Here is a 26,532-nt window from a genome sequence, read left to right as displayed (position 1 = left end):
ATTCTAATATTGTAGTAAAGCCAAGTTCAGGGGTTTTCTTAGGAGTGCACAGAAAGTGAAGTTCATAAAATGCCCTTGAACCAATTATAATTGAGACTGACCAAAAGAATGAAGAGTCGTGAATCAATATGCATCAAAAAGTTGTTAAATGGCATAAGGATGGATTGGTATGCTGCAAGATCTACAAATTTGTGGACCCTTGTCTTTGGTAAGCCAAGATCGAGTTTTCTCATCTCTATTACCAGCTACCACTGAAAATGAATTTCTAGATCTTGTCCCCCATCCCGAGACTCCATAGAACATAGTAATATTTCTCTGACGTCAAAGAATATACACAGCTTTCTTAGGGCATCAAACCATATAACAGGAAAGAAACCCCGATGCATGATCCATGCACCCGTGGACCCCAAACAATTCAACCTCGGACAGACTTTCAGGAAAATGGAAACCTCTCAAACAATCAACAACCAACAAAACAAAATCAAACGTATAATCCCAACAGTTTCTAAAACCTGATTTGCTTGAACTGCAATGATCCATCAAAATTCAGTAATGATATAAAATGAAACACCTCGTTTTCATTTTAACAAAATATTCTTTACATTTCTGGGCATAATCTCCAAAGGCTATGTTAAAACGGGTCAAAATCTACCAAGGCAGGTTGAAACATCTACACAAAATTGGGCAGGAATTAACCACCTCAAACAAGACGTTCAAAGCTACTGTATTCCCCACTATTTAGTTGATGGAAATGTGAATGACAGGACTGAACAAAATCAAGATAACTTGACTTATAATCCCAAAGATTTCTAAGGGCTGATGGCTTGGCTTCTCTATGACTCATCAAATTTCATTAATGGAATAAAATGTGTCACCGGGTAAACTATTGCTCAATAAACCTTTTTTATTTTTTTATTTGTGGTAGGATCAAAGGAATTGGGGAGTAATGGCCAGAAGAAACTCATAAAACCATGGCCTGGTTCACGGCAATAAAGGGTCAGATAACTTGAGGGGCATGTAATAAGCTGTGGTGTAAGAGTTATAAGTTTAACCCATATATACAGATCTTCATAATGCGATACAAGTTTCCTCTACATCACGTTATCTACGGTTTATGCCCTCACTTAAATTTTCCAAGGCAACATTTTTTTTTAAAGACTTATGTCTAGAATCGTAGCCCCAAATCAGTACAAACAACATTGAAGAGAACAAGGGAAAGGGCACAATTCCCAAATAGGTTTACATCAAATAAAAATGAAGGATTCATAACTGGAACTTGTTTTTCACTTAATGTAAAATTTCTATCTGGGCTCTAACTAGAAAAGCAACGCATAATCTATAATCAGATTTGCACTAATCCAAGTAACTAAAAAGGAACCATGATGCTTGAAGAGACTCACAGGCTGAACACGCATTTGGTAACATCCCGTCCTTTATCCAAACACTTCTTGGGATTGGGATCAGCTTTCCTGCAATCTAAAAATGCTTTATTCTGTGCCCTACAACTCGAGGCATCCTGTCCTTTATCCAAACACTTCTCGGGATTGGGATCAGCTTTCCTGCAATCTAAAATGCTTTATTCTGTGCCCTACAACTCAAGGCAATGTGCTTTGACACCGCCATTAAAAGCGAGGATGTTGGAATGAGTTCTTCATTGGCATTCTTGACTTCAGTTACCATTGAAAATTATCTGATTCGATAACTCAAATCGCTCTTACAAATAAACTACTGTTAAATTTGAAGGCCTGTTAGTCGAATCCGTTCCTATTCCTTAAGGATTTTGCTCTCTTTGTCTCACTATGAGAGCTGCGGATCATCATCAGAGGTGCACGATATTTTCCGTCATTTTTCTTTGCCCCAAAACTGTCCTCATGTCCAGATACGCCAACGACTTCTTAACTCACACTTTAATTCGACTAATTTCTCGAGAGAGAAACGTTGCATCTAGGGAGTTGGTGGGTGTCACCTTATTCGTTTAGATGCCTGACCGACATCACTGTGAAGGGCGGAGGTCAGTGGGTGTAATTGCTGCATTATCCTCTGTAGTCTCCTTTCGATCTGGAAGAGATCTTAAATATGCAATTGTTTCTGATTGAATTTCCCTTGAAAGCAAAGGATCTACCTTCAAGCGGTTAGGCTCTATAGAAGGAACCCGCTCTGATACCACCATCGTCATGATTGCAAACAGCAGATATGTTGCCTTCCCAACCATAGACGATAAGCTCTTATCGTCACCCCCGAGCACACTACATGTCCTTCATGTTGCTGAATTCATATCTATTGATGCAATCATGACCTTGCATATATATGAATCAATACCTCCTAATAGACATCAAGTCCGCCATATATTTTTGGCGCCAAGGATAGGGTCAGACCTATATATTACAAGTTACATATGAGCCTCCCTTAGTTGCAAGTTACATTTAACTTAATCACAAGTTACACACAAGTGGTTCGCCCAAATAGGGCCTGCCCCAAATTAGGCTCATACAACTGTGATATCCAAATGCCAAGGCCGACAGGCCACTTGGCATTTTGTGCACTAGGTCGGCCCTAGAAGGGATCCAACCTAGCTACACAACAACATGTAGATCCCTTGTTTCTATGCTTTCTAAATGTTTCTCACCAACTTTACTCCTTTTATGCTTATTTGTAACATAATTTATCAAATTTATAAATGTCAGATCAATAATAGACAACCTATGAACATAGCTATATACATTCGAGACCTTAAAAATTAGTCCATAAGGACCAAAACCAATGAAATATTCATACAAGTATGACAATGCAACGCCAAGCAAAGCTCAAAGCTGGGACACAATGGACTCCACGCATTTTCTGGTGGAGATGTATAAGACTGTATGGCAACTCAATGCCAGGTGAATCTTAAAGCACGGGCACCATGGCTGACACCTATTTTCTGGTGGAAACAAATAAGATCTTTAATACTTTCTTTCTTATTTGAAAAATAAGATACTGCTTTAAAAGCCATAGTTCAAGGAGAATCAAAATATTATAATTATAATACTTAGATAACCTTGGCTTTGAAAATTTCATTTCTTTTGTTATTAACTTGTTTATATCAAAGTTCCAAATCCATCAATTCTTGGTAAACAATGCCTGTACTTTTGATTCGTGTAACTTTGAAGGAATGCTAGTTGGATTTTATTCCCATTGAATTTGATTTTGATCATGTTGGTCTCGTTTTCATTGATTTGTAGACACTCATACACCTGGCTGTGAACTCTGCCATTAAAATAATAAAATAGAAATCACATGAAAGTAGAGCAATAAAAAGAACTGAAAAACTTGCAGTCATTAATTCTGCTCTTTCCTTTGATAAATGCTTACCTTCTATTTTGACATAGAGATACGCATTTCTTTTTGCATGCTGAACACGATCTCGAGTCCTTTGATTTTCTGTCAAAGGTTCTCCATCGTTGAAGCTATTGCCCTTTTCATGATTAACACCAACTAATTATATTAAGCCCAACAGCTAATAAGTTTTTGATATTTGTTATAAATCACGGAGGCTGTATAACCTGGCAACTATTATACTCACTTTGAAAGCCACATAGAGATTCTGAAGTTTCATCTGCAAATTATCATCTAAATTGTGCTTAAGTTCTTCCACCAAAAACTGCAAACATAAAAAAGTTAATGTGTTCATCAAACCAATGAATCATATTTACAAAAGATATAAATTGTCACAGACCTCGAAAAACATATAATGATTTAAATTTCTTTACTCAGGGTGTAATTTGACAGTTTTAGAAGCTTACAGTGAAAACAAAACTTGGATCCACGTTGTGTATAACTAGATTTTGAAGCTTGCCTCGGATTTTATAGAGCCTGCATGTTCAATGCCAAAGTGATCTGGTGTGAGTTCAATGCCCAGTTCCAATTTATTAATTTACTGGAAGTCAGAATTGACTGGGATGAATATGGTATATATTGAGCTTTGAACTCACTGTTTTGGACTCTGCTCCTCCATGATGTATTGTGCAATTTTTGTAATATCATCTTCCCAGCCTGTTAGAATCTTTTGATCCTCTATGAATGGATATCTGTTAAGTGTCTCAGGTGGTCGAGGGTATATCAATCAGATCATAGCATTAAAATTACATGACATTTAATTGCTAGAGATTCAAGCATATCTCCTTATTTGATTATTCGTATAGAAATTGTAGGTTAAAAATTGCAGAGGCAGCATTAAGAGGATATTGTGTCTTAATATTGGAGATAAATGATCAGTTCATAAGTTTTCAATTATATGCCTACATTCCAATAAGTTTATCAGAGGGGAAGGTCTCTCTTTTCATCTAGCTCTGTTGATTATATTAGATAAATATTCAGTTTTAAGCATATGATCACACTTAAACAAGATATCTCCTCTTTTGGTACTCACTCTCAAGCCTCCCATATTATTGTCAAGTCCAAACATGAACTTTTATATATTCTACTTTAATTCGAAGAAGTTAAGGTACTTAGAATGTATATATGATAAAAGTGGTGATCACACTGTACCAAAGAAAGAATTATCACTAAAGTATGATTTTCATTTACCAAGGATTGCCTCTTACACGCATATAGAGTGCTTCTACAATAAAGCAAAAATATAAATCAATCTACAACGAAAACTTAGTATTATGTCATAATAGACAAATGACATCAAATCTATATGTAACTCAGAGGGTTTGAAAAGTCCTGGTCAATTATTTTCAAAGTATTTTTGGACAAGGCTAAATTTTCAATATTTCTTCATCTCACAAGATCTAAATGTGACTTTAAACATATAATCAGTGCCCACAAGGAGAAACTGTCAAATTTTAAGTAATTCTTTTCTTTTGATTAGTAGTGAATTTTCTGTATGATCAATTCTAATTACTAACTACTCAGAAAACCGAAATGTAATTGTTTCTTAATGCACTTGGACAGAAAATGTATTGGTTTACAAAGTGAGTCGATAGAAGACAATTGGTATTTCTGTTGCAGGTAAAGAGCCTTTGCTTATATTGAGGATCTTTGACTAAGTCAGGTGGGTGGGTTCTTTGTTAACTGGAGGATGCTTGAGACTCAATCTAAGCTTACTATGCACACCCTGGAGAGTAGGAGTCTTAATGAAGATGGAAATTCTATCAGAGGGCTATGCTACTATGGATGCTTTGTAAATTAGTGGACATTGCACACATAGCAACGGACAACCATAAAACTAATGAGGGCTTAAAATGAAGGATACACAAGCCTCCAGACATGTTAATCCCTGGGTTTGCACCTCAAAGTTTGCTTTAAGATTAGTAAAGATTTTCATGTGTATCATACCTCATAAAACACCTTATTTCCAATATTTGGGGGGCCAGCCTTGTGAAATATCATTGCCTTATGGCCTTGTTCTTGCCAGTCCCATTATTTAAAAGCAAGAATTCTCTAACTGATTCTAGATAATTACAGTCAACTTTAAGTAAATGAATCGTAGCATGATGCCACAAGATTTATAAAGATTTTTGTGCAATATGCATGGATGCGTATCTTTTGTAATTTTTTTTTTCTCTTTGTGTGCATATTTATAGTCATAATATCAAGCAAAAATTCATACATACTGAGATCTTGAACAGGCCTCCAAGGATCTGATTGCTTGGCGAAGATTTTTGTCTGAATTCTCTGCTATTCGTTGTGCAAAAGGTCTAGGTAAAGTTATCCCCTCTTTCTTTGCAATATGCTCAAGAACTTCTATCATCTGCCAGGATTAAAAGAAAACCATGTTTAAATGTTCCTTGTTTCTTAATCTGAAGTTTACAATATTATATATACTCCCAGAGAAAGTTGAGAAGTATGACATTTTAGTACCTGCTCATTTGTTGGAGGTTCAATTTCAATGACCTTGCAGAGAGAACTTATAGATTGAAGATTGTTGACAGTAGAGCAACAGAAAATAAGCTTGCATGAATCTTGGTAACGTTCCATTAGCCAGTGGATATACTGTTGAACATCACTGGTAAGCTTATCAGCCTCACCAATTACTATAACTGCACAGCACAGTGATTTAAATTTTCATATTATTAATTTAAAGGCATTACATAAAATATTGGAATAGAATATTTTTGCCTCTAAACTAAACCATTCATGTAGCCAACTTGAATGATGTATGCAGAGCGCTTTCAATATACTGACATGTATAAAACAATGGGCTAGAAACAATTCCAACAGATTTATGGATTTGTTTGTATCTTTTCATATATATGATGTTTCAATTGGGAACTGCATGGTGTAGTAGTTTGTGAAATTTATTTGTTTAAAATTAAGACTGCAATTTTATCAGCTTTCTATACTGATGAATGATTGTTAGCAGGGGACCAGCTAGAGCCACAATAGCAACAAAATCCTTCTGCAAACCACTGCAAAGAGGTTGCAGAGCTCCTAGCTGAAGAGACACCCTTAGAGGAAATAGTTGAATGTAAGGGACATGTCCCACCACACAGATATATGTATAAGATACAATACAATGTAACAAAAGTATTGATAGAGGAGTAAAAAGATGTAAGGAAGATAAGAATATTAGTTACTGATAATTATAAGGGGGGTAATCCCACAGTATATGTACATGATGGATAAGCATCTCTCTCTCTCTCTCTCTCTCTATATATATATATATATATATATATATCTGAAGTTACATATGATATGCGTCATAGTATATGACAGGTAGTTTTCTGCCTATATTTCATTTTGTTAACTAGTCTATTCACAGTTTGTTAACTTCTTATCACTCTCATACTGCTGAGTCTGGGGTATATATACAACATGCAGAAATTACTTGGGGCTACTTCGGTCTGTGTTCCCCCATTTTCTTGCTAACATTCTGTTGCTGGGACCTTGGTTAGGCAGTATAGAGGAGAGTAAAGAGAAAATTTAATTTCTGATCCGGACAGGAGCACTAAGGAAAGAGATGGAAATTTTCTTATAATTGTAGCACCATCTCCTTGGTGTTAGCCTTGTGAGGGGGTCAGGCATCAAGAGGATGGAGAATGGAAAGGGGGGAAATCTCTAAAAGGAATCCTTGAAAGGATAAGAAAAAGTTACAAAATAACTACCATGGGATGAGATAAAAGAGTAATGTAACACCAAACCAAAAACACCCATGGCGAAAGGAGACAATAAGAAATCGAGAGAGATTAAGGAAAAAATTGAAGTGACAAATAGAGTTAACATGGCAAGCCCAAATGGCAAAGAAAGGAGATATAGACAGAATGTTGAAAGGGAAGAAATGCACTGCAAGAGATGGGAGAGTGCAAAAAAGAGAAGGAATGAGCACACCAATGTGGGTGTTGCTGAGTGCATCAAGGTGGGTGCTACCGAAAGAGAAAAAGGGAAAGAAATTGGAAAGGATGCATGGAAAACCCCAAAACAATTGAATTCACATTGGCAAAAGGCAGGAGAAATTTTGATAACATTGGAGAAGAGTATAAAAGAATACGGGGATTGCAAGAAGTTATTAGTAGAGGACTGTATAAGCAATGAGGCTCCAACCTTACAACATATCTCTAAAAGCCCATTAATCGGGCCAGATCTATCTAACATTACAATCAAATTTGATGATAGATTTCAAATTTGTAAAAACCCGGAAGAAGATGTTAACCATTAAAGAAGAATATTTGGAACAATTAGTTAATAGAAGTGTGAGGAAGTTAAGGAGAGAAGAGATAGAAAAAGATAACAAAGCCATGTTTAACTTGGGGAAGGAACAATAAGAGAGCATCACCAAAAATGAAGTACTGTTATGAAGAGTCACAACCCCTGGACCAGGAATCATCCCCCATTCCCTATAAAACAAGAAGAATATAATTTGAAGAGATAACACAAGAAAAAGAAAAGAGTCCATGAGCAAATTATAGCAGATTGGGAAGAGATTTTGGGGAAAGAGTACTTTGAGACCAAATTAGCAAGAGACAAGGGTTGAGGAAATAAATCTGTGACAGTAAGTAAGAAGTACCAAGAAAGAGAAGAAAGAAACTTAGCCGCTATGGAAACCAAAATAGGAGAAAGAAAAATACAAAATGGAGCCACCAATCAAACTTCGAGTAATTAGCAAAGACACTATTGAGGCCGCAAAACATATATTCCTCCTAGAGTCATTATGGCAGAGAAAAGATATGAAAGAAGATAAGATCAAACAATTGGACTTTGTGGCATCCTTGAGGAAGGAGATGTTGGATTGGTTTAAGAAGACATATCCTAAACATGATAAAGATTGGGAAGAGGTAAAGAAAGACTTTCTAGCGAATTTTGATACTCCAGAATTACATTTGAGAGTGTAAGCAAGATGAGAGAATTGTTACGAAGGAAAGAAGAATTAGTGAACGAGTATGATAATGTGTTTAAAGAAGTATCTCACAAATTGGAGGAACCACTAACAAAGAAGTAGAAGGTAGGATGGCTCATCTCCGAACTACAAAAGGACATTAGAGTAGCATTGGATGGAAGAATATTTGATACATATTCAAATGTGGTAACCTTAGCCTACTGCATTGAGGCAAAACCATGGAGGAAAACAGACAGACAGAAAGAAAGTGAGGCAACAAAAAAGTTACAATTAGCAGTTGAACAACTCACTTTGTGCCAGGATATAATGGCAAGAGAAGAAGTTAATTAGGGAAAACAAAATATATGGTGTTCTTACTGTTCATGAGGTAATTCAAGAAACGGTTTCTCGAAGGCACTGGAAGAAAAAAGGGCAGTGACAATAAAGGTGGAGCTTCAAATAGTGCTGCAAAAGCTCCAATCATGTATTATGGAATTTGTGGAGAATGGGATGACCATGAGACAGATAACTGTTCATAAAGCACTCCACTTGAGAAATGCAGAACCTCATCTGGACCCTAGATGTTCGCTAAGCTAGGGATATAACAGAGATGCTGATCAAGCAATGACCTATGTCAAGGGGCTTGTGGAAAGCCTCTTGTATACACAAGATGCAGCCTATAGACAACCACCATGGAGGAAAAACAAAAATACTATTGCATTAAAGAATACCCTTCTGCAAAATTACCAGGAGGAGAATAGACCATTCAATTATAGAGGAGATCAAGGACATGGAAGGGGAAACCACACAAGGAATGATGCAACTTGTTTCAAATGCGGTAAACCAGTCACTATGCCACAAAATGCTGGTCAGATAAAAAGAAGAATTGTGCATTCTGCAGCAATGAAGATCTTGATCTATACAATTGTGAAAGGGCACAACAATACTTTTAGAACACCCCACCCAAATCTGAGAGTGATGAGCTTCAAGGGGTAAATAGGGGAGCCAGGGTTATTGGGAGAATATTTTTGCAAGGCACTAGAGGATGTCAAAGAGTTGATAATTGGTCATCAGACATCCACAAATGAGGATACCTCTGAAGAAGAATATCACAAGGAGATAAAATCTCAAAAAATTGAAAAATCAAATAATCAGAAAAACAAAACTGTGGTACGTACTTGCCAAGGGACTGACATGGCTAAGAATAAAAAGAAGACAAACAAGGATACAAGTGAAGAATCAGATTCGGAAGAAGATGATTGCGGATACTTTTGACCCACGAAGCAAAATCATGATAGATAATAGAAAGCCTCAAATAAACAGTTATTCAACAATAAAATGAAGAAATTGGTTGTTTTTTAGAAGAATTGTTTCCATTGAATAAATTGGCTTCCTTGGCACAACAAAAGAATTTGCTGGTCAAATTGAAGCAATTAGGAAAATATTGGAATAAACAAACACACAATTAGCCACAAATTCACAGAATAACAAGAGATTGGGATTGAAAGAACATATCCCTGATGATAACTTCACATCTAAATCACTACAAAGTAAAACACAGTATGGTAGTCTTAGGTTCAGACATTAACATCATACCGGCAGCAACTTGGGAAAAATTGGGAAGGCCTAATGTAGTAAAAACTCTATTCAATGTTAGCTCAATAGATGGATCTGGAATGCAAACAATGGGCACTTGGAAGAATTGAGGTTAATGTGTAGGGCCTCAAATTGATAGTTGATTTTTGAAGTGGTGGAAATGAAAAAACTTTTCAATACATTTCGAGCATAACTAGGCCTCAAATGGTTTGTCAATGCAAATGGAATAGTGATTTTAAAAAAGAAGAAATCTCCTTTGCAAATGATACTAAGGTCACCATATCCCCCTAGGAAAGTGTTGTAACATTTTCACACATCGCCCCATTGCAAATGAGGACCCACACTTTTTGGCTTTGCTTTAGTGTTTTTCTTGGTAGTAGTTTCCTAGTTGTTAACCTTCACTTATGAGTGAAGGTGGCTTCTGTCAATCACCAGGGTCTCCTTTGCAAATATGGATGGGTTCTAGGGTTTGGTATGGCAAAAGTTAGGTTTGAAGAATAGATGTCAAGAATTGTTTTCAATGATGTGAAATATCCAAAACGATGAGGTGTGAAAACGTTGAACTTACCAAAATTTTGGAGGTAAAATTTGACTAAGGCAAAATCTTGCTCACAGCGTGGTCTTGTCATTGGCTTACTTACCATGAGGTATTTGTGCAAATCAAACTTGAAATTGCGCCTAAGCTAGAGATGATTTGAGGAAAGGAAAAATCAAAATGATCATCTTGATATGTGATTTGTCTAAGCCAAAGGTGAAATACAAATCCACTTGTGCAAATCAGCCCCAAAAGGCCTCTCAACTTAGTGCAATTGGACCATCAAAAGCCACCTCAAGCAAACTAATTTGTGCAATTGAACCCCTAAAAGCCACCCTAGCAAGAAGAGATTTTGATCAAGAGAGGATAGAGTGCCTTTGGTATTTTATTCTGTGTTGCATAATGCATAAAAACACATCAACAGAGAGGACGTAGAAAGCTCATATGTATAAGAGTAGTCCCAGGAGAAAATGAAGAAGATGACACATGGCTACTTTATTCAATTTGTGCACTACCTAACATAGCTACCAAAGAAGAACCAAATAGTGAAGGGGAAATTGAGTGAAAAAGTAATAATGGAAATACAAATAGTGTAAAAGTTCTAAGTGTGTGGATACAAGAAGAACAAGAGTGGACCTTGTTGACGTGTTTTTTATGATAGCGTTGAACACAAAATAAAGTTGCCTAACAGTCACTTCACTCTCTCTTGATCAAAGTGCGATTACATGCTAAGATTGCAAGAAGTTCAAACAATCGACTCCAAGGTTCCTTTATGCTATGGACGTGACTCAGTTGGCTGATGTGATTTCTAGTAATCCAAGGGGCCTTACGTTTGCATCATTCTTTCATTTCTTTGTTGTGGTCGGAACTCCATCATTGGATATGGCAATTCTAAGATGTTGCTGCTTCGAATGGACTAAAATGAACAAAAAGTAAAAGGGAAAGGGTTTAGAAGGATCTAAATCTACTCCTAAGGGCAGTGATAACAATGAGTAGTGCTTTGGTGGACAAATTCCAAATAAACCAAGCTCTACTTTGCCAAGATCAACTACAACTCCGCAAGGACCGGTGCAATCTTTTGGGGATACTAGAGGATTTTCAAATTGAGAAAGTACATTTGAATACCCAAAAACGACGCAATCCAAATGACTATCCACAATCGAACTTAGCACAAATTTAGGGGGCTCAGACTAACTTTACACTACAACTTACAATCAGCAAGATGCAAAAAGTATGAACCATGGAAATTCATCAGACACCATTACATTCTCCATTGAAATCAAAGCACTTTACTATTTCTAATCTAAGTGAGGAAGGTGAAACCATGGAAGCTTTGAAAAAATAATTTAAGTGGACACCATCAGAGAACAATGTTTCACTGTTATTATCTCAAAACTTATCGCAACAATTTCATACAAGTCTCCCTCCTATTACAAATGAGGGGGGTCACCCCTTTATATAGGCCTCAAGCCATGATTACATGCAAAACCCTAATTAAGGTTTCTCCCTAAAAGATTCCCCACACATGATGCAACAAGGTGGGAGTCAACAATAAATGCCCATTATGCCCATATACAATTAATTCCTTCCCATTACAATTAATTACATTCTTGCCAAAAATGGTGTCCATTGTGCATTGAATGCACCATCATCCATCAAGCTCGCCCAATAAATCATAAATGCAATAAATATGCCTCCATGCAAAATCGCCCCATGATGCCATAAATGCACCATCATCTCCTAAACGTGACGACTGCATGCAAAAAAACTAATTTGCCATAATGCCTTAAATGTGACGGCTACATGCAAAAGATGCTCCATTAATTCTTCATGTGTTGACACAGCTGCCACTTGGCGAGAAACCCTTGGAGAGGAAGAATTTGATCCATGAAGAATTTTCTTGAAGTTTCTCGAACTTTCCTTGCTCTAGAGGAGATTTTAAATAATTTTCCACCATCTCCTATATTTTAGGAACTTTCCTAAAATTTAGGACTCGGGTCCAGGGGAGAGAGAATTCCCTTACGAGTCCAAATCTGCAAAAAAATTCTGGATTCCGTCGAGATCTGTTGTCTAAAAATATATTTTTTCAAAATTTCCACTAAGGGGGTTTCTGCATTTCCATTCTTCCTTGACCCTTGAAATTTTCCTTTGCCTTGGAAATTTCCATCTTGGACTCTCAAACTTAGGCGTGGAATGTGGAATTCAGCTTGGTGTAAGGAATTTTATTATTTCCATGCTCTAGAAAATTCTCAACTTCTTGACTGGGTCTAGAATTTTGACTTTGATAAAGGAAATTCATCCTTTCCATGCTCTTCCTTGGTACCTTGACTTGGGCACCTGCATATGGACTTGGGCAATGATTCTGCATTGGTAGGGAATTTTGTGATTTTGAAGTTTTCCATGACCATCAAGTTTTGGCGTCCTAGTACCTTCCTTGGGCACAAATCTCACTTGGTGATGGAATTTTGAACCTTCTTGGATTTTCCATGCCCGGGCCAAATTTCTTTAGTTTCCAATCCTGACCATGGAATTCATTTTGCATGGTGGAATTTATCATTTCCATGTCTTAACCATTCTGATATCCCTTTCATTAACCAAGGCGTTGATCTCTCCATTCCTTGGAATCTTGAATTTTCTCCATCTTCCACGCCTTGTGTGTTCTGGTGCCTTAATGAACCCTTGGGCGCAAATTCTCCATGGAGGAGGAATTCATGAGTTTGAGCATTCTCCAAGGTGTATCAACTTTAGCGCCCTCCCTTGGCTTGGGGTGGATTTTTGCATTGGTCAAGGAATTCATTGAATGTTGAATTCTCCATGACTTGCTGACTTTGGTGCCTTCTTGAGTGCTTAGGCAGAAATTCAACATGGAGGAGGATTTCATCATTTGTCTATTGTCCATGAGCATACTACTTTGGCGCCCTCCTCTGTTCCTAGGCGGCGTTTTGACTTGGTCAAGGAATTCCTTCATTTTGCATTCTTCCATGCCTTAATGGATTTGGCGCCCCATCTTGTGCTTGGGCGCTGATTTGCTTGGGTCATGGATTTTCATCGTTCTTCAATTTTCCTTCATTTCTCTTGTTTGGCACCTTAATCTCACCTTGGGTGCTAATTTGCATGCATCAAGGAATTCATCAACTTTTGATTTCTCTAGGATCCCTCTCTTTTGGTGCTTTGATCATGGCTTGGGCACTATTTTACCCAAGGAAGGAATTCACAACTTTTCCTTCCCTCCTTGACCTTTTTACTTTAGCACCCTACCTAAGTGTTGTGCAGAATTTTGCACTGGTGGGGGATTCATCCATTTTTCATCTTTCCTCGATCACCTTCCTTTAGCGCCCTCCTTTCTCCTAGGGCACAATCTCAACTATGGCAAGGATTTCAACATTTTTCATGAATTCCATGGCAGGGTGGTTTTGGCGCCTTGGTACCTTCTAGGGCGGAATTTTGCTGTGGAGGAATTTTATCAAATTTGTGAATCCTCCATGAGACCTCCATTCTGGTGCTTGTCCTTGGCCTGGGGCGGAATTCTGCTGTGGAGGAGTGTTGTGACCATTTCACACATCGCCCCATTTGAAATGGGGACCCCCTCTTTTTGCTCGTTTTTCGCTCGCCTTTCGCTTCGTTTTTTAGGGTTTTGTTAGTCAGTCAATTGTCTAGATTTAGGGTCAAGCCTTAGGGTTTTAATTGCCGTCTTTTCAGGCCAGAATCCAGTCAGTTTTGAGAGCTTTTTGAGCCTCCTTTCGTAGGATGCAATTTTGAATGCAATGAATTCGCCAAAATGGTCTATTTTCAATTGGAAATTTTGAGTGCAGAGCTTAAATTTGTGTAAGTATTGAAGATGAAATATGAATTTTTGTCCAATTGAGTAATTTTGATTAAATTTTGACCTTTTTGATTTTTGATCCCGGGCATTGGGAATGATTTGTTTTTTGCCTCGTGAATTGATTAAACTTGTGAAATCATGTTATTTTGGCCTGTAGGAGCAAAATCGCTCCTGTCCCTCAGTGAAGGACCGGAGCTCGTTTTCAAATATCTTACTGTCCCTGCAGAGTCAAGATGAATTTCGAATTAAAAGTGATGAAGGAAGACGTGATCTTTCCGTTGAATATAAATTGAAGAATTTCACGAACACGGAAATGCCTCAGGGAAGAAAATTGCTCCTGTCCCTCAGTGAAGGACCGGAGCTTAAAATCAAATATTGCTTTGTCCTTGCAGGATTTTAACGACTTGATGATTTGAAGAGGTCCAAGGAGATGTGTTCTACCAAATGAATATAACTTGAAGTGCCGTCGTGAAGGAGAATGACTCAAAATGTAAAAATCGCTCCTGTCCCTCTGTCAGGGACCAGGGCGAAGTTCTTTGTAGCTCCTGTCCCTCTCCCAGGGACCAGAGCGAAGTCCTTCATAGGGCATGATCTGGACAAAGATCAAGCAAGTTTTTGTTTTGAAGGCAAGAAAAGATATGAGTTAAACCCGTTGAAGATAAATTGAAGATTATGAAACGTCAACAAGGGACCTAAATGCCCAAGTTCACTCCTGTCCCTCAGGCAGGGACCAGAGCGATTTTTGTCTTAGATGATTTTCTTGCCAAGTTACAATGGATCCCAAGGCATGGATGAGTGGAAAGGAACATTACGAATACGTTGAAGATAATTTTTGAAGTTAACAAGGTGAGATGAAGCCCACAAGAGCAAGATCGCTCCTGTCCCTCTCCAAGGGACCAGGGCGATATAATGGTAATGTTGCCTTTTCTTTAAGTTCAAGACACTCCAAGATGAAGAACAAGGTGGCAAAGGGTGTTTCGAGGCATCTCAATCAAACACAAGGCATCAAAGGTCGCAACATTAAAGGATTTACACCAAGACACCTAGGTTCGCTCCTGTCCCTCAGGCAGGGACCAGAGCGATATTTCCATAAAGGCATAGATTTCAAAAGTCAAACAAGTATCAAGTGATTAAGAAGGATCAAGAGACTTCATCTTACATTATGAAAGCGATGGCAAGTGGATGGAAACAAAGACAAGCTCAAAATCTTAAAGTTCGCTCCTGTCCCTCTCCAAGGGACCAGAGCGATATCTATTATACTTGCCAATTCATGTAAAATTCATGCCGAGTCAAGGTTTTGTAGGATCACACAAGGTCTAAGGCGTCTTAACAAGGTGATATGCCAAGGTGTCGAACGTCAAAGTATACCAATTTGAATAAGAAAGTTATATCGCTCCTGTCCTTTGGACAAGGACCAAAGCGATTTTCATTAAAACACTCAGATTCCTTTTAAATCAAGGCAAGACAAGGATGGGCAAGATCGAGAACGCCATTTGAAAGATGATGATCGAAGTACAAAGGTTGAAAGGTGGCAAATTCTAGCTAGAGCTTCAAGATCGCTCCTGTCCCTCTCCAAGGGACCAGGGCGATGATCTTCTAAAACATCAAGGTGTCTTGTGGAATTCAAGCAAAACGAAAGGGGAGTGAAAGAATAACATGGTTTGTCCCTCACAATGAAGGTTGAAGTTCAAAGTTGCAAAGATCAAGGAGAAATTATGAGGATCGCTCCTGTCCCTCTCCAAGGGACCAGGGCGATATTTGCTAAAGCACTTATCATCCTTCGAAGATCATGACAAAACAAACTTGCAAAGGGTTCAAAACGTTGTTTGAAGGATAATGAACGAGGAATTGATATCAAGAACGAAGAATCTCACGTAAAAGAATAGGGATCGCTCCTGTCCCTCTCCAAGGGACCAGGGTGATAATGGTCATGAGATACATTCATTTGCAAGGATAAGTCAATTAAGATTGAAGGACCCAACGAAAATGCCAACTTCAACGTGAAGATGAAGACTTTGAACGTCAAAAGTGCAAAGATCGAGACCAAGATGATGGATCGCTCCTGTCCCTCAGTCAGGGACCAGGGCGATGAGGTTTGTATATTTCATTTTCAAATTTTGGCGCTCAAACACATTTTTGAAATTATTTAAATGCTAGAAAATTCGATAAGTTTGAAAATCCAATTAAAATGGCATTTAATATTTGCGCTTGGTATTAATTAATTGTTTTTGCCTTGTAAAAATCGAAATTGTTAAATTAAAAAACATTGGCAAATAATTAATTAATTATTTTAATAAAAAATTAAATATAGCGCTTGGTATTTATTTGTTTTATGGAGGTCGGCCCTTGTATTTATTTAAAAATCGTTTAAATTGCCTTATTTAATTACCAAGTCGGCCTCAAGGTGAATATGAGGTGAGCGCTATAAAGGAGAGGTGAGAATCGTCATTTTCACATTATCATTTTCATCTCTTACATGCGATTTGAGGAAGACAAAGGAGAAATGCGATTTGGAGTATACAAAGCAAAGTGGTGCGAATTTATATCCAAGGTGGTGCGAAGTATCATCCAAGGAGTGCGAACATTAATTTTCCCTTTGAGCGAATTGATAAAGGTTTGATCATTTAGAGGAGATCACGTCAAGAACATATCAAAGGTGGCGATATTGATAAGAAGGACATTTATTTGAAGATCACATTGAAATATCAATTTTGCCTAGGCGATTTTATTCATTTGCATTCTAGAGTTAGCTCTCTCGTGAGGTATGGCGATTTGGTTCTATTGTTTTAAGTTTTAGATCGTCATAGCTTAAATTTTGACTTTTGAATTTTGAATTCCTAGCTCGATCGTTTTTTAGGAAATGATAACTCTAAGACTTATCATGAAGTTTCCTAAAATATTCTCTAATCTATGTTATATATTGCAAGATCTAGTTTCTCATTATGAAATGTTGTGTAGGTATGGCAACCCCGAAGGCGGGAGCATCCACCAGTCGTTCAGCTCTCATGAAGGAAGATCAAAGGACTGAAGAAGTGGAGACCAAGATCGTGTCGAAGTGGAGCAACATTGGAGATACTAACTTGGGTAACTTTAGCACGAAGAAGTTTCGAGAGGTCCCTTACATTGGCAAGCCATCACCTGTCGCCCGGAGAATAATCGAGAGTGGCATCATTAAGGTGGCCGGCTTTCCTCCAGCAGTTCAGTGCCATGAGTTGATGATCGAGTGTTCTCGTCATTATGATCCACAGTCCAGAACGATTGTGTCCAATGAGGGAAACACTTTGGCATACCTTTCAGAGGAAGCTATAAGTGAAGCTTTCCATCTTCCAGAACACAGGGACATGATATACAAGAGCATAGAAGGAGCCAGGTCAATGTACGAAGATGATCCAGATGCTTGTCTAAGCATAATTAATAAGAACTGGTTACTCAAGAGCCGTCCCCGTCTAAGCAAGATCCCGAACACACCGCACAGGATTGATTTCCAGGAGGAGTACAGAGATTTGATCACGATGCTCAACCGAGTTACAGGAGCCCCTCACGCCTTCTACTTTGAGAAGTGGATGTTCTACTTCATCCAGGTGATTGTTCAAGGAAAAGGTACGATACATTGGGCTAGAATGATTAGCCATTGCTTAGACATACAGTTGAGGAGACTCAAGGCTACCAAGTCCTTCCACATGAGTTCATACGTCATCTATGCCTTGATCAGGAGTTTTGAGTACGCAGGACTACCTCATAGAGGAGTGATTGGAAGAGGACCCGGCGAGGTCAGAGCTTGTGATTCCTATGCCTACTTGCATCATCCGCCAGGAAGCAACTACAAGTTAGTTAATGATACCTTCACGATGAACATCACAAGGACGTTGCAAGGTGGGATTCACAACAGATTATCTCAAGATGCACAGGAATTAATCAAGAGGTACGGTGCTTGGTTTATCCAATTTCCGAAGTTCACTTATATTAGAGTGCATGGATGTCCTTTACCTCCATACATGTTGCCGAGATATCCGACAGACAGAATTGTGTTACTTGAAGTAACAAGACAGTTGGCAGCATATGCGAAGGCATTCAGACACAGACATGGGAATGGAGTTCCAGTACCTATCATTTTGGGCAATTCAGTTGAGGTATGTCCTAATTCTTTAGCCATGGATGACGCAGAGAAGGAGTTAGCCTTGTATTCTTTTTCAACCTTTGCTTTGAGGGAAAGCTTTGATCCACATGGACATTTAGAGGAGACAGTCGGTAGGAAGTTTAAGCATGAGTACCAAATAGAAGATTTTATGATGAATCTCTTAGATGATCTTGAAGTGAAACGAAAAATGCATTCTAGATTGCCTTTGGATTTCATCAGGAAATGCAGGATTTACAGAGTGGCCGACCAAGCTCAGGACAGTGGCAGACATATCCAGTCATCCTATGATCGAGAAAGCAAATCAATAAGGTTAGATTGGAATGAGCCTGAGGTCATGGATTTAGATGCTTTAATGGCTCCAGTTTTGTCTTGTACTCGCAGATGGGTTGACGTACAACATCAGAAGTTGAGAGAGCAAGGCATAGCTATGACTTTCGCTTTGGAAGAGAAACCAGCCGAAGGTGGAGCTAGTGTGAGTGAAGGCAATCCTAATCCTAGAAACTCAGGTGAAGGTAACCTTCGATGTGCCAGTGAGGGCAATCTCCGTCCAAGAGGTTCGAAGAGGAAAGAGAGACCTGGAAAGAGAGAATCTTCCAAGAAGAAACAAGAGGCCAACCGAGATCGTTCATCCGACACATCTTCTCAACAGGAGAAAAGGATACTTCAAGTGGAAGAATCCATGGAGTCGATGGTACAGAACGACAGGCAAGGGGAAGGACAGGCACAGTAGGGGTCCCCAGATGGATCTCTCCAAGATTATGAGCTAGATGAAGATAGAGAAGACAATGAAATAACATCTCCTCCCAGACAAGAGGAAATAGTGCATAAAGAAATTCAAGTTCAAGAGACAAGATCGGCCATCCCAGATTGGTTGAAGGAAAGATTGACCAAGGTGATCGTAGTAGAGGACGAGGACAATGCAATTGATTTAGAGAGCCTTGTTGGACGTTCTCACGAAGTAACAGAGAAGAGAAAGGCTACCAAGATGTCCAAGATGATTCGAGATGAGACTGGATCCAGAAAACTGCAGATAGCTACACCGGCAGTAGACAAATATGAAGGAGAGATCCTAGCAGAGGAATATGATATACAGACTTTTGAGCTAGGACCATCCATAGCAGAGCAGACGTTGGATGATGCCACCGATTCATTTGAAGCATTGAAGGACAAGCCTAGAGAAGAAATGGAGAAGAATAGAAAGCTTGAGAGAGAGGTCGGTGCATGGAGGACATATTTCAGTCACATCAATGAACCTTTGGGACGTCAGGATCCAGCTAGATCACTAGTACAGGCACTTCCACTTCAATCAATCAATGAAGCAGAAAGATTCAGGAATATGGTCCGGCGTACAAGTACTTGGATGGATAAATCTCATACAGTTGCCATAGAGTTTGTAACAAGGATGATGAAGATTATTCATCAAGCTATCCAGGTTCTTGAGATAATCCACAATTTGATGATAACAGTAGCCGCATTTGCCCATACCAAAGATGTTATCATTCCTGTCTTGAAAGTAATTAGACACACATCAAGAAAGGTCTTAGCGCAAGAAAAGATCATGGATGGAGGACCTCACAGTTTGCTTCAATGGTGAACCTTACTCCATATGAAGAATGTTTTCTTTGAGGACATTAGTACTAGATGTAGCCAAGTTGAGGAGGTGATCAATCCGATCCAGGACAGAGTATTTGAGGTACTTCGTACCATTCTTGGCAGGAGGATCGAGGTCGAGACAGATGTGGATATGCAGGAATTAGAGGATAGAATCAAGGTCATCTTTTGCAAGGACGCAAATGTTACAGATGAGCAATATGATCAGATGTTTGCCACCATGCCCCTGATTGAAAGAACAAAGGAACTTGAATCTTCATGGGACGCAGCTCTTCTAGATGCATTCGATCAAGTCATCCATTTGGAAGAAAGTATGAAGAATCTTCCCGAGATTCCAATTGCAGAGATCGAAGGAATCGTATCAAGATTCATTGCATATGCTAAAAAAGAGAATTGGAAAGGGAATAAGATTCTAGATGAGAGGTTGTTATAGATGACATGGCATCTTATTTGTCATTGGTTTATGTCTCCTAGGTTTTTGTGCCAAATTTAATATTTGGCTATGCATTTAATGTTGTTCAGTAAAAAGGAGGCCATTTGTAACAAACCCTAATTAGGGTTTAGGTGTCATGATCTTGACCGTTGATCTACTTTCAATCTGGACCATTCATTGTAATTGAGGATGCTATTTATACCCTCATTTTCCATTTCATTTGTAACTAGAGTAATAGAGAATAGAGATAGTTGAGAGATTAGAGAGATTAAAATTAGAAGCAATTTTACTTTTGTATCAAGATTGAGTTTGAGGAGAGGAATTCAAGCAATTGTTGTACATGATGACTTTGAAATCAATGAAATATTGAAGTTATGGTGTTTTGTTGCAACTTTCTGGGTTATCTTCATGGTTGTTAAATTTACTTGAATCATGCTCAATCAAAGTAGTGTGTTAATTTGAAGGACATAGTGTGAGACTTGATCTTTGGTAGGATTCGTAATCCAAACCACTAGCTTCTTGCTGATTGTAGGAACGCCTTGTGTGGTCGACTGGAGAATACCTGAATTACTTAACCTTCAATCATCATTGTATCTTGGATATGTACCTTCGTGGTAGTGTCTTTGATCTTTGATGCGTTGAAAATCATTTTGTTACCTTAGAAGATCGCATCAATTTCAATTGAGTTGTTATCTTATGGCAAAATTGAAGTTGGTTGAATCTTGCCAAGTCTTGTTCACACGAAGTCATTCTTAGGGTTAGACTAGATTAAAATTCTTTCAAAACCCTATCCCTTTTGTTATTTTTTGAAAAGCTTCTTAGTTTAGTAAGATTTCGGAATTTCGGAGTGTAAGATCCCCTTGAGGACACAGCAAATCACATCATACCAACTGGTGCTTATCCACACGTAGAGACCCTACTAACCAGAACATTGGAGTCATCCTAACTGATCCTTCATGCGAATCTTCAGCAGTTAGAGACTTTTTTCAAGAGAGGATAAGATGCCTTAAGGTATTTTATTCTGTGTATGATGGTGTACAAAATACACGTCAACAAGGAGGAATTCATCAATTTGTGAATCCTCCATGAGACCTCCATTTTGGCGCCTGTCCTTGGCCTGGGGTAGAATTTTGCTGTGGAGGAGGAATTTTGTCTTTTCATGCTTCTTCCGGACTTGGATGGATTTTGAGCCCCATCCGGATCAGGCCACCATATAAGAATTTGGGAGGACTTTCCAGACCCATGCTTTCTGATATTTTGGAATTAGAAATAGTTGCAAATGTCTGATCTTCATAGTTTGCTTGAATGGTCCTGTCAAAACCAACATTCAAAACATAGAAAGCTTTTCAAAACGTCAGCGTTAGACCCCTAGACATGACCCAAGAATGACTTACTATAAATAGAAACTTACTAAAAATAGTAAGTTTGGTTTTTGGCAAAATGACGACATTCCGGGACTCAGTAAAATCCCTAAAAAATAGGAACTTTCTAAAAATAGAAAGTTGCTCCATTTTTTGGCTCAAATTTTACTGGGAGGTTCCTTGAAGGGTCCTGATTCCAGTCGTATGTTCAGTTTCTTTAAAACCCTAACAAAATACCCTAAAATCTAGGACAAAAGGCAGAAACCTTAAAAAAAAGACAAAACAGGCCCTAGACTTCACCAACTTGCTCAAACAAAAAGCAGACTTAATCAATATGACCCCCAAACACTTGCAAAGTAAAGAGATTGATGAGACTGCTGCGAAAAGACCCCAAAAACGGAAGCCAAAAGACCGGGAGGGCCTAAAAAGTAGGGGGTCCCCATTTGCAATGGGGCGATGTGTTAAAACGTCACAACAGACCTCTTGCAAGATATACAAGTTTAGAAGGGCCTTTATGATATGAAAACACTTGGAAAAGATACCACATAATACCGCATAAAGATAATCCATTTGAAGAATCAGAAAACACTACAAGTGGTAACTTGAGACCATCTCTCAAGGACACAAAATACATAAACCATATCCAAAGGGAAATCTCACATATTAGATTTCTTAGATTCTTAGGAATTGGCGACCTAAATGAATATATAAAGGACATGGAACAAACGTTTGAAGATGAAAAAATGCAGATTGCCACATTGCAATATACATTGGTTTGAAATGCCACATGTTGGTGGCAAACACACAAAATAACATTCATTATTGGCATGTTTTTGAAATTTTGATCATAACTAGATACATGTAGGGGGAAGAGGAATATGCTATCATTCTAGAATATAAGGGTTCAATCACTTTGGAGGAACACTTACAAGTATGTATGACAGGGATGTGGAGAATATGACCACCAATTATACATACAACTGCTTTAATGGATGCTAGCACCAATAGTCCAAACATGGTACATAAATCAAGAGACAAGGATTAAAACAAAGGATTGGCAAGAGCTTCAAATAGTCTTCATCCACACATTCTCATTTGGGATAAAAATGACAATATTTGTATTGCACTAAGGTGATTGAAGGAAATTATCTTCAGGCCAGTTGCAAAAAACTAATACACAACTACTACCTCAAAATTCTCCACCTCGGAGTAAAGGCATATGGAAAGTAATAGAGTGGATGAATGCATAGACACATTTTGTGGAAAATTGGTGTTGTAACGCACCTCAAGAAGAGGGAGACCCGGACCCTAAGCTAGAAATACCAGTAGCAAAAGGGGAAGGAGAACTACAACTCCATAACGATTCAAAATATCAATACTACAATCAACCTCTTAAATTGAGGGAAGAAAATATAACATCCATTGCTAATCTTTATCTAGATAAAATCTGGGATTATTGGGATGAGCAAGTAGTTGCAAATGTGATTGAGCTTTTGTCCGTGTATGAAGAATTATTTCCTTGGACATTCACAAGGATGAAAGGTATTAAGGAAGAAGTTGGAGTAATAAAAATGCAATTTAAAGGAGCCAAACCACAAAAGAAAAAACTATTCAGTCTCAATCCCAATATGAAAATGGAAGTTAAATCATAATCAGATAAGATGTTAGGAGCAAGAATCATAAAATTGATTTAAGATTCAAAATAGATTAGCACTATGGTGGTCCATACCAAAAAGACAGGAGAAATGAGGATGGTTGATTTTTGAGAACTAAACAAAGCTTATATTCATGATCCCTTTCCAACTCTATTCATAGAATAAATTTAGAATTTGTTAGGAAGGGAAATTTACTCATTCATTGATGGATTCTCTGGATACCATCAGGTCAAGCTCATAGAAGAAGATCAACTGAGACCACCCTTGTGATAGAATGGGGATCATTTATGTACACATTGATGCCATTTGGCTTGCAGAATGCTCTAGCAGTATTTAGCCGTATAATGGTCAATACATTCATAGATTTTATTCATGACTTCCTAGAAGTCTATCTGGATGACTAGACAACTTATGGGATGATTAAAAATCACATCCAATCACTCTGCACAATGTTGGAAAGATGTAGGAGCCTGCAAATATCATTGAATATCAAATAATGCATATTTCTTGTACTTTTTGGAACACTACTAGGACACATTATTTGCAAGGAAGGACTAATGGTAGATCTTATGAAGGTAGCTTTGATCATGACCTTACCACCAGTTGATGGTGTTTTTACGCACTATGCAACACAGAATAAAATACTAAGTATTCTATCCTCTCTTGAATAAAGACTCCCAAATGCTAAGTTGCATGATCGTGTGGGACAACTCCAAGGTTCTGGAATGCCAGGTCTTGATGTGCTCTTGGATAGACTTAGTTGTATATGATGCGATATTGCTGGTTTCACAAGGTGGACTTACGTCGAATGCCTAGATGCTCGAATGATGCTGGAACTTGGGAATTAACTTGATTGAAAAAAGGGAAAAAGGATAGGGTTCAGGAAGGCTACTCTAACTCTAAGAAAGTAAGAGCAAAGGACATTGGTGGAATTCAACTAAGTCTTGCTTTGACATGCTATGAACATCTCCACAAGGCTAGTGTTATCTCCTAAGGATAGCTTTATGATTTTCAAATCAACACTACAAGCATAGACACCATCAAGTTGATGCATATCAATGAAGAAGCGATAATTGAAGTTAAGCTTTAGCTAAATGATTCGAGTTGACTACGCAAAGCGCTTTACCATCGGCAAGGTGTTAGTAGTATGGATGTGGGAATTTCACCATTTGATCATACACAAAGTCTTCCATTGATCTAAACAACATGAAAATAAATTGAGAAGTAGAGACCATGCAAATTGTTGAATCAACACATAGAATTCACCATTTCTTCAAAATGAAGTTTACATGCTTTTTGCAATAATGTCTTGGCAACAATCTTTGCCTTTGCTTCCTACTCTACTCTAACTTATTGATCAACTATCTATTAACCTTTACAAATGAAGAAGTGGAGCCTTATATAGTGCTCTTGTTACAATCAGTGGCTTAGATCAATTTGAGATCAATGGCCAAGATTGAAAGATAGAAACCCTAATTAGGGTTTGTTGAACCCATTACAAAGCATTTAATGCTTGACCAATGACAAATTGACATTTGATGGGACTCATGTCCTTTGAAAATTCAACCAAGAGATGATAGCGGTAGGTGCATTGAACTTTGTGCCCATGTGGTAGTTATCTCCTTCGTAGAATGAGTCAGGTTCATCAAATTCGGACGACTTATCTTAAAATAATGTGATTGGTTAAATGATGACTAGGCACCACCTCATCTTGCTCTTTGTAACTCATCGCAAGTGTGAATGAATGAGGCATATCTCTTGATACTCAACATTTCCAAGCTCCCGATGTGATGATGACTTAGCTCATGTTGATCTTCTAACTTTGATTAATTCTTTTGACATTATCGCTTGTCTTGATAACTTGCATTCTTGAGCTTTCATCTGGCTATATTGGTAATGATTCTTGGATTTCTGAAGGAAATTCAAGATTGTGAAAATTTCAATCTTGAGTGCTTGATGAGAGTTATTATTTGCCTTGATTGCTTTGATCTTACTCCTCCTTGTATATTCTTTGTGAAATCCTTTCCTTCGAGTAGTCTCCTTGTATCCTTTTAAGACTTGAAGTGTTGCAATTGAATCATCATGCTGATCATGTCCCTGGTCCTTGTCTTTGCTTAGGACGTATAGGGTCATTGCCTTGGATGCCTTGTATGAGCTTGAGACTTGAAGTGCAATGTCCTTGATGAGAGCTTGCCTTGTTCCAGCCATCTTATACCTGTGAGAGGTGCTAAAGTTAGTTTTGTGATATGATAGTTGATTGCAAACAACCTAATTGTCTAGGCTAGGATTCACAATCTTTGATTAAAACATGCTCATCTAATCCTTAACATGAACAAAATGATCACCATTACCAATAATGAATCCTAGTCAATGCTCAAAGATGATCAAAATGCACCAAATAAACCTTTCTAAGGTGAAAATTTGATGAATAATAGGGTATATTAACACCACAATGAGGTCTGATATGACAAAATAAATCTGTCTCAGACCTGCAAACTGATCCAAAAGGGGCTGGTAATCAATTGTTTGGACACAATTATTCCTTTGCAAGGTCTTGGTGATATCGACTTGGGAGTATGTCAAGTTATAGGTGTAGGATCACTGATTGCTTCCAGATTCGGTGTTGATCAAGAATGATTTCGCTAGGAGTCAATTCACGGTTATCTAACCATCCCAATATTGCCTCCTTCACTAGCAATTTTGCTAATCACACACCATGCATTTGGAAATCGCTGTCAAAAGGAATGCATTCACTTTAAAGTGTTTGATCAAAATGTGTATCGCTGGAAATCAAATGAGTACAATTCACCGTGCTGTGACTGCAAATTTGGGCACAACCTGGGTTAAAATCATACGCCAAAGGTATTCGCTGTAGCTTGTGTAATTCGAAGTTGAGCCTGTATGATATCAAATAATTGCAAAGTCGCCATCTTAGATGGCAAAATTCGCTTCATTTTGACACAAATTATTGCTAAATGATGACCAGCTGCTGATTGCTCTTGATTAAGATCAAAATCGTGACCACAAATGGATGGATTCTCTGACAAATTCGCTGTTCTTTGGAAAGAAATTCACTGTGAT

At 38.1% G+C, this 26,532-nt stretch overlaps 1 protein-coding gene and 1 long non-coding RNA gene across 4 annotated transcripts in view; one reads left to right on the top strand and one right to left on the bottom strand.

Moving 5' to 3' along the window:
• Positions 1-26,532, top strand: part of LOC131031280 (uncharacterized) — a 107,653-nt gene that overhangs the window by 5,170 nt on the left and 75,951 nt on the right. The window contains exons 2-4 of one of the 2 annotated variants that reach the window (XR_009103019.1): positions 5,616-5,688; positions 5,888-5,995; positions 6,350-6,617. This is a non-coding gene — a long non-coding RNA (uncharacterized LOC131031280). Of the gene's footprint in view, positions 1-5,615; positions 5,689-5,887; positions 5,996-6,349; positions 6,618-26,532 lie in introns of those variants that run through there. The other variant, XR_009103018.2, reaches the window with a different exon arrangement.
• The window catches only part of LOC131031279 (replication factor C subunit 3), a 102,644-nt gene continuing 78,838 nt past the window's right edge, over positions 2,727-26,532 (bottom strand). For both annotated transcript variants that reach the window (XM_057962359.2, XM_057962360.1), the window contains exons 6-12: positions 5,848-6,026; positions 5,601-5,737; positions 3,972-4,067; positions 3,783-3,852; positions 3,563-3,640; positions 3,352-3,454; positions 2,727-3,246 (exon numbers count right to left, since the gene is read on the bottom strand). In XM_057962359.2, the coding sequence (XP_057818342.1) occupies positions 3,191-3,246; positions 3,352-3,454; positions 3,563-3,640; positions 3,783-3,852; positions 3,972-4,067; positions 5,601-5,737; positions 5,848-6,026 (719 nt within the window). In that variant the 3' untranslated portion in view covers positions 2,727-3,190. The remainder of the gene's footprint in view (positions 3,247-3,351; positions 3,455-3,562; positions 3,641-3,782; positions 3,853-3,971; positions 4,068-5,600; positions 5,738-5,847; positions 6,027-26,532) is intronic.

Source organism: Cryptomeria japonica, chromosome 8 (genome assembly GCF_030272615.1).
Source record: "Cryptomeria japonica chromosome 8, Sugi_1.0, whole genome shotgun sequence".
Taxonomy (NCBI): domain Eukaryota; kingdom Viridiplantae; phylum Streptophyta; class Pinopsida; order Cupressales; family Cupressaceae; genus Cryptomeria; species Cryptomeria japonica.
This window is presented reverse-complemented; position numbering and strand designations above follow the sequence as displayed.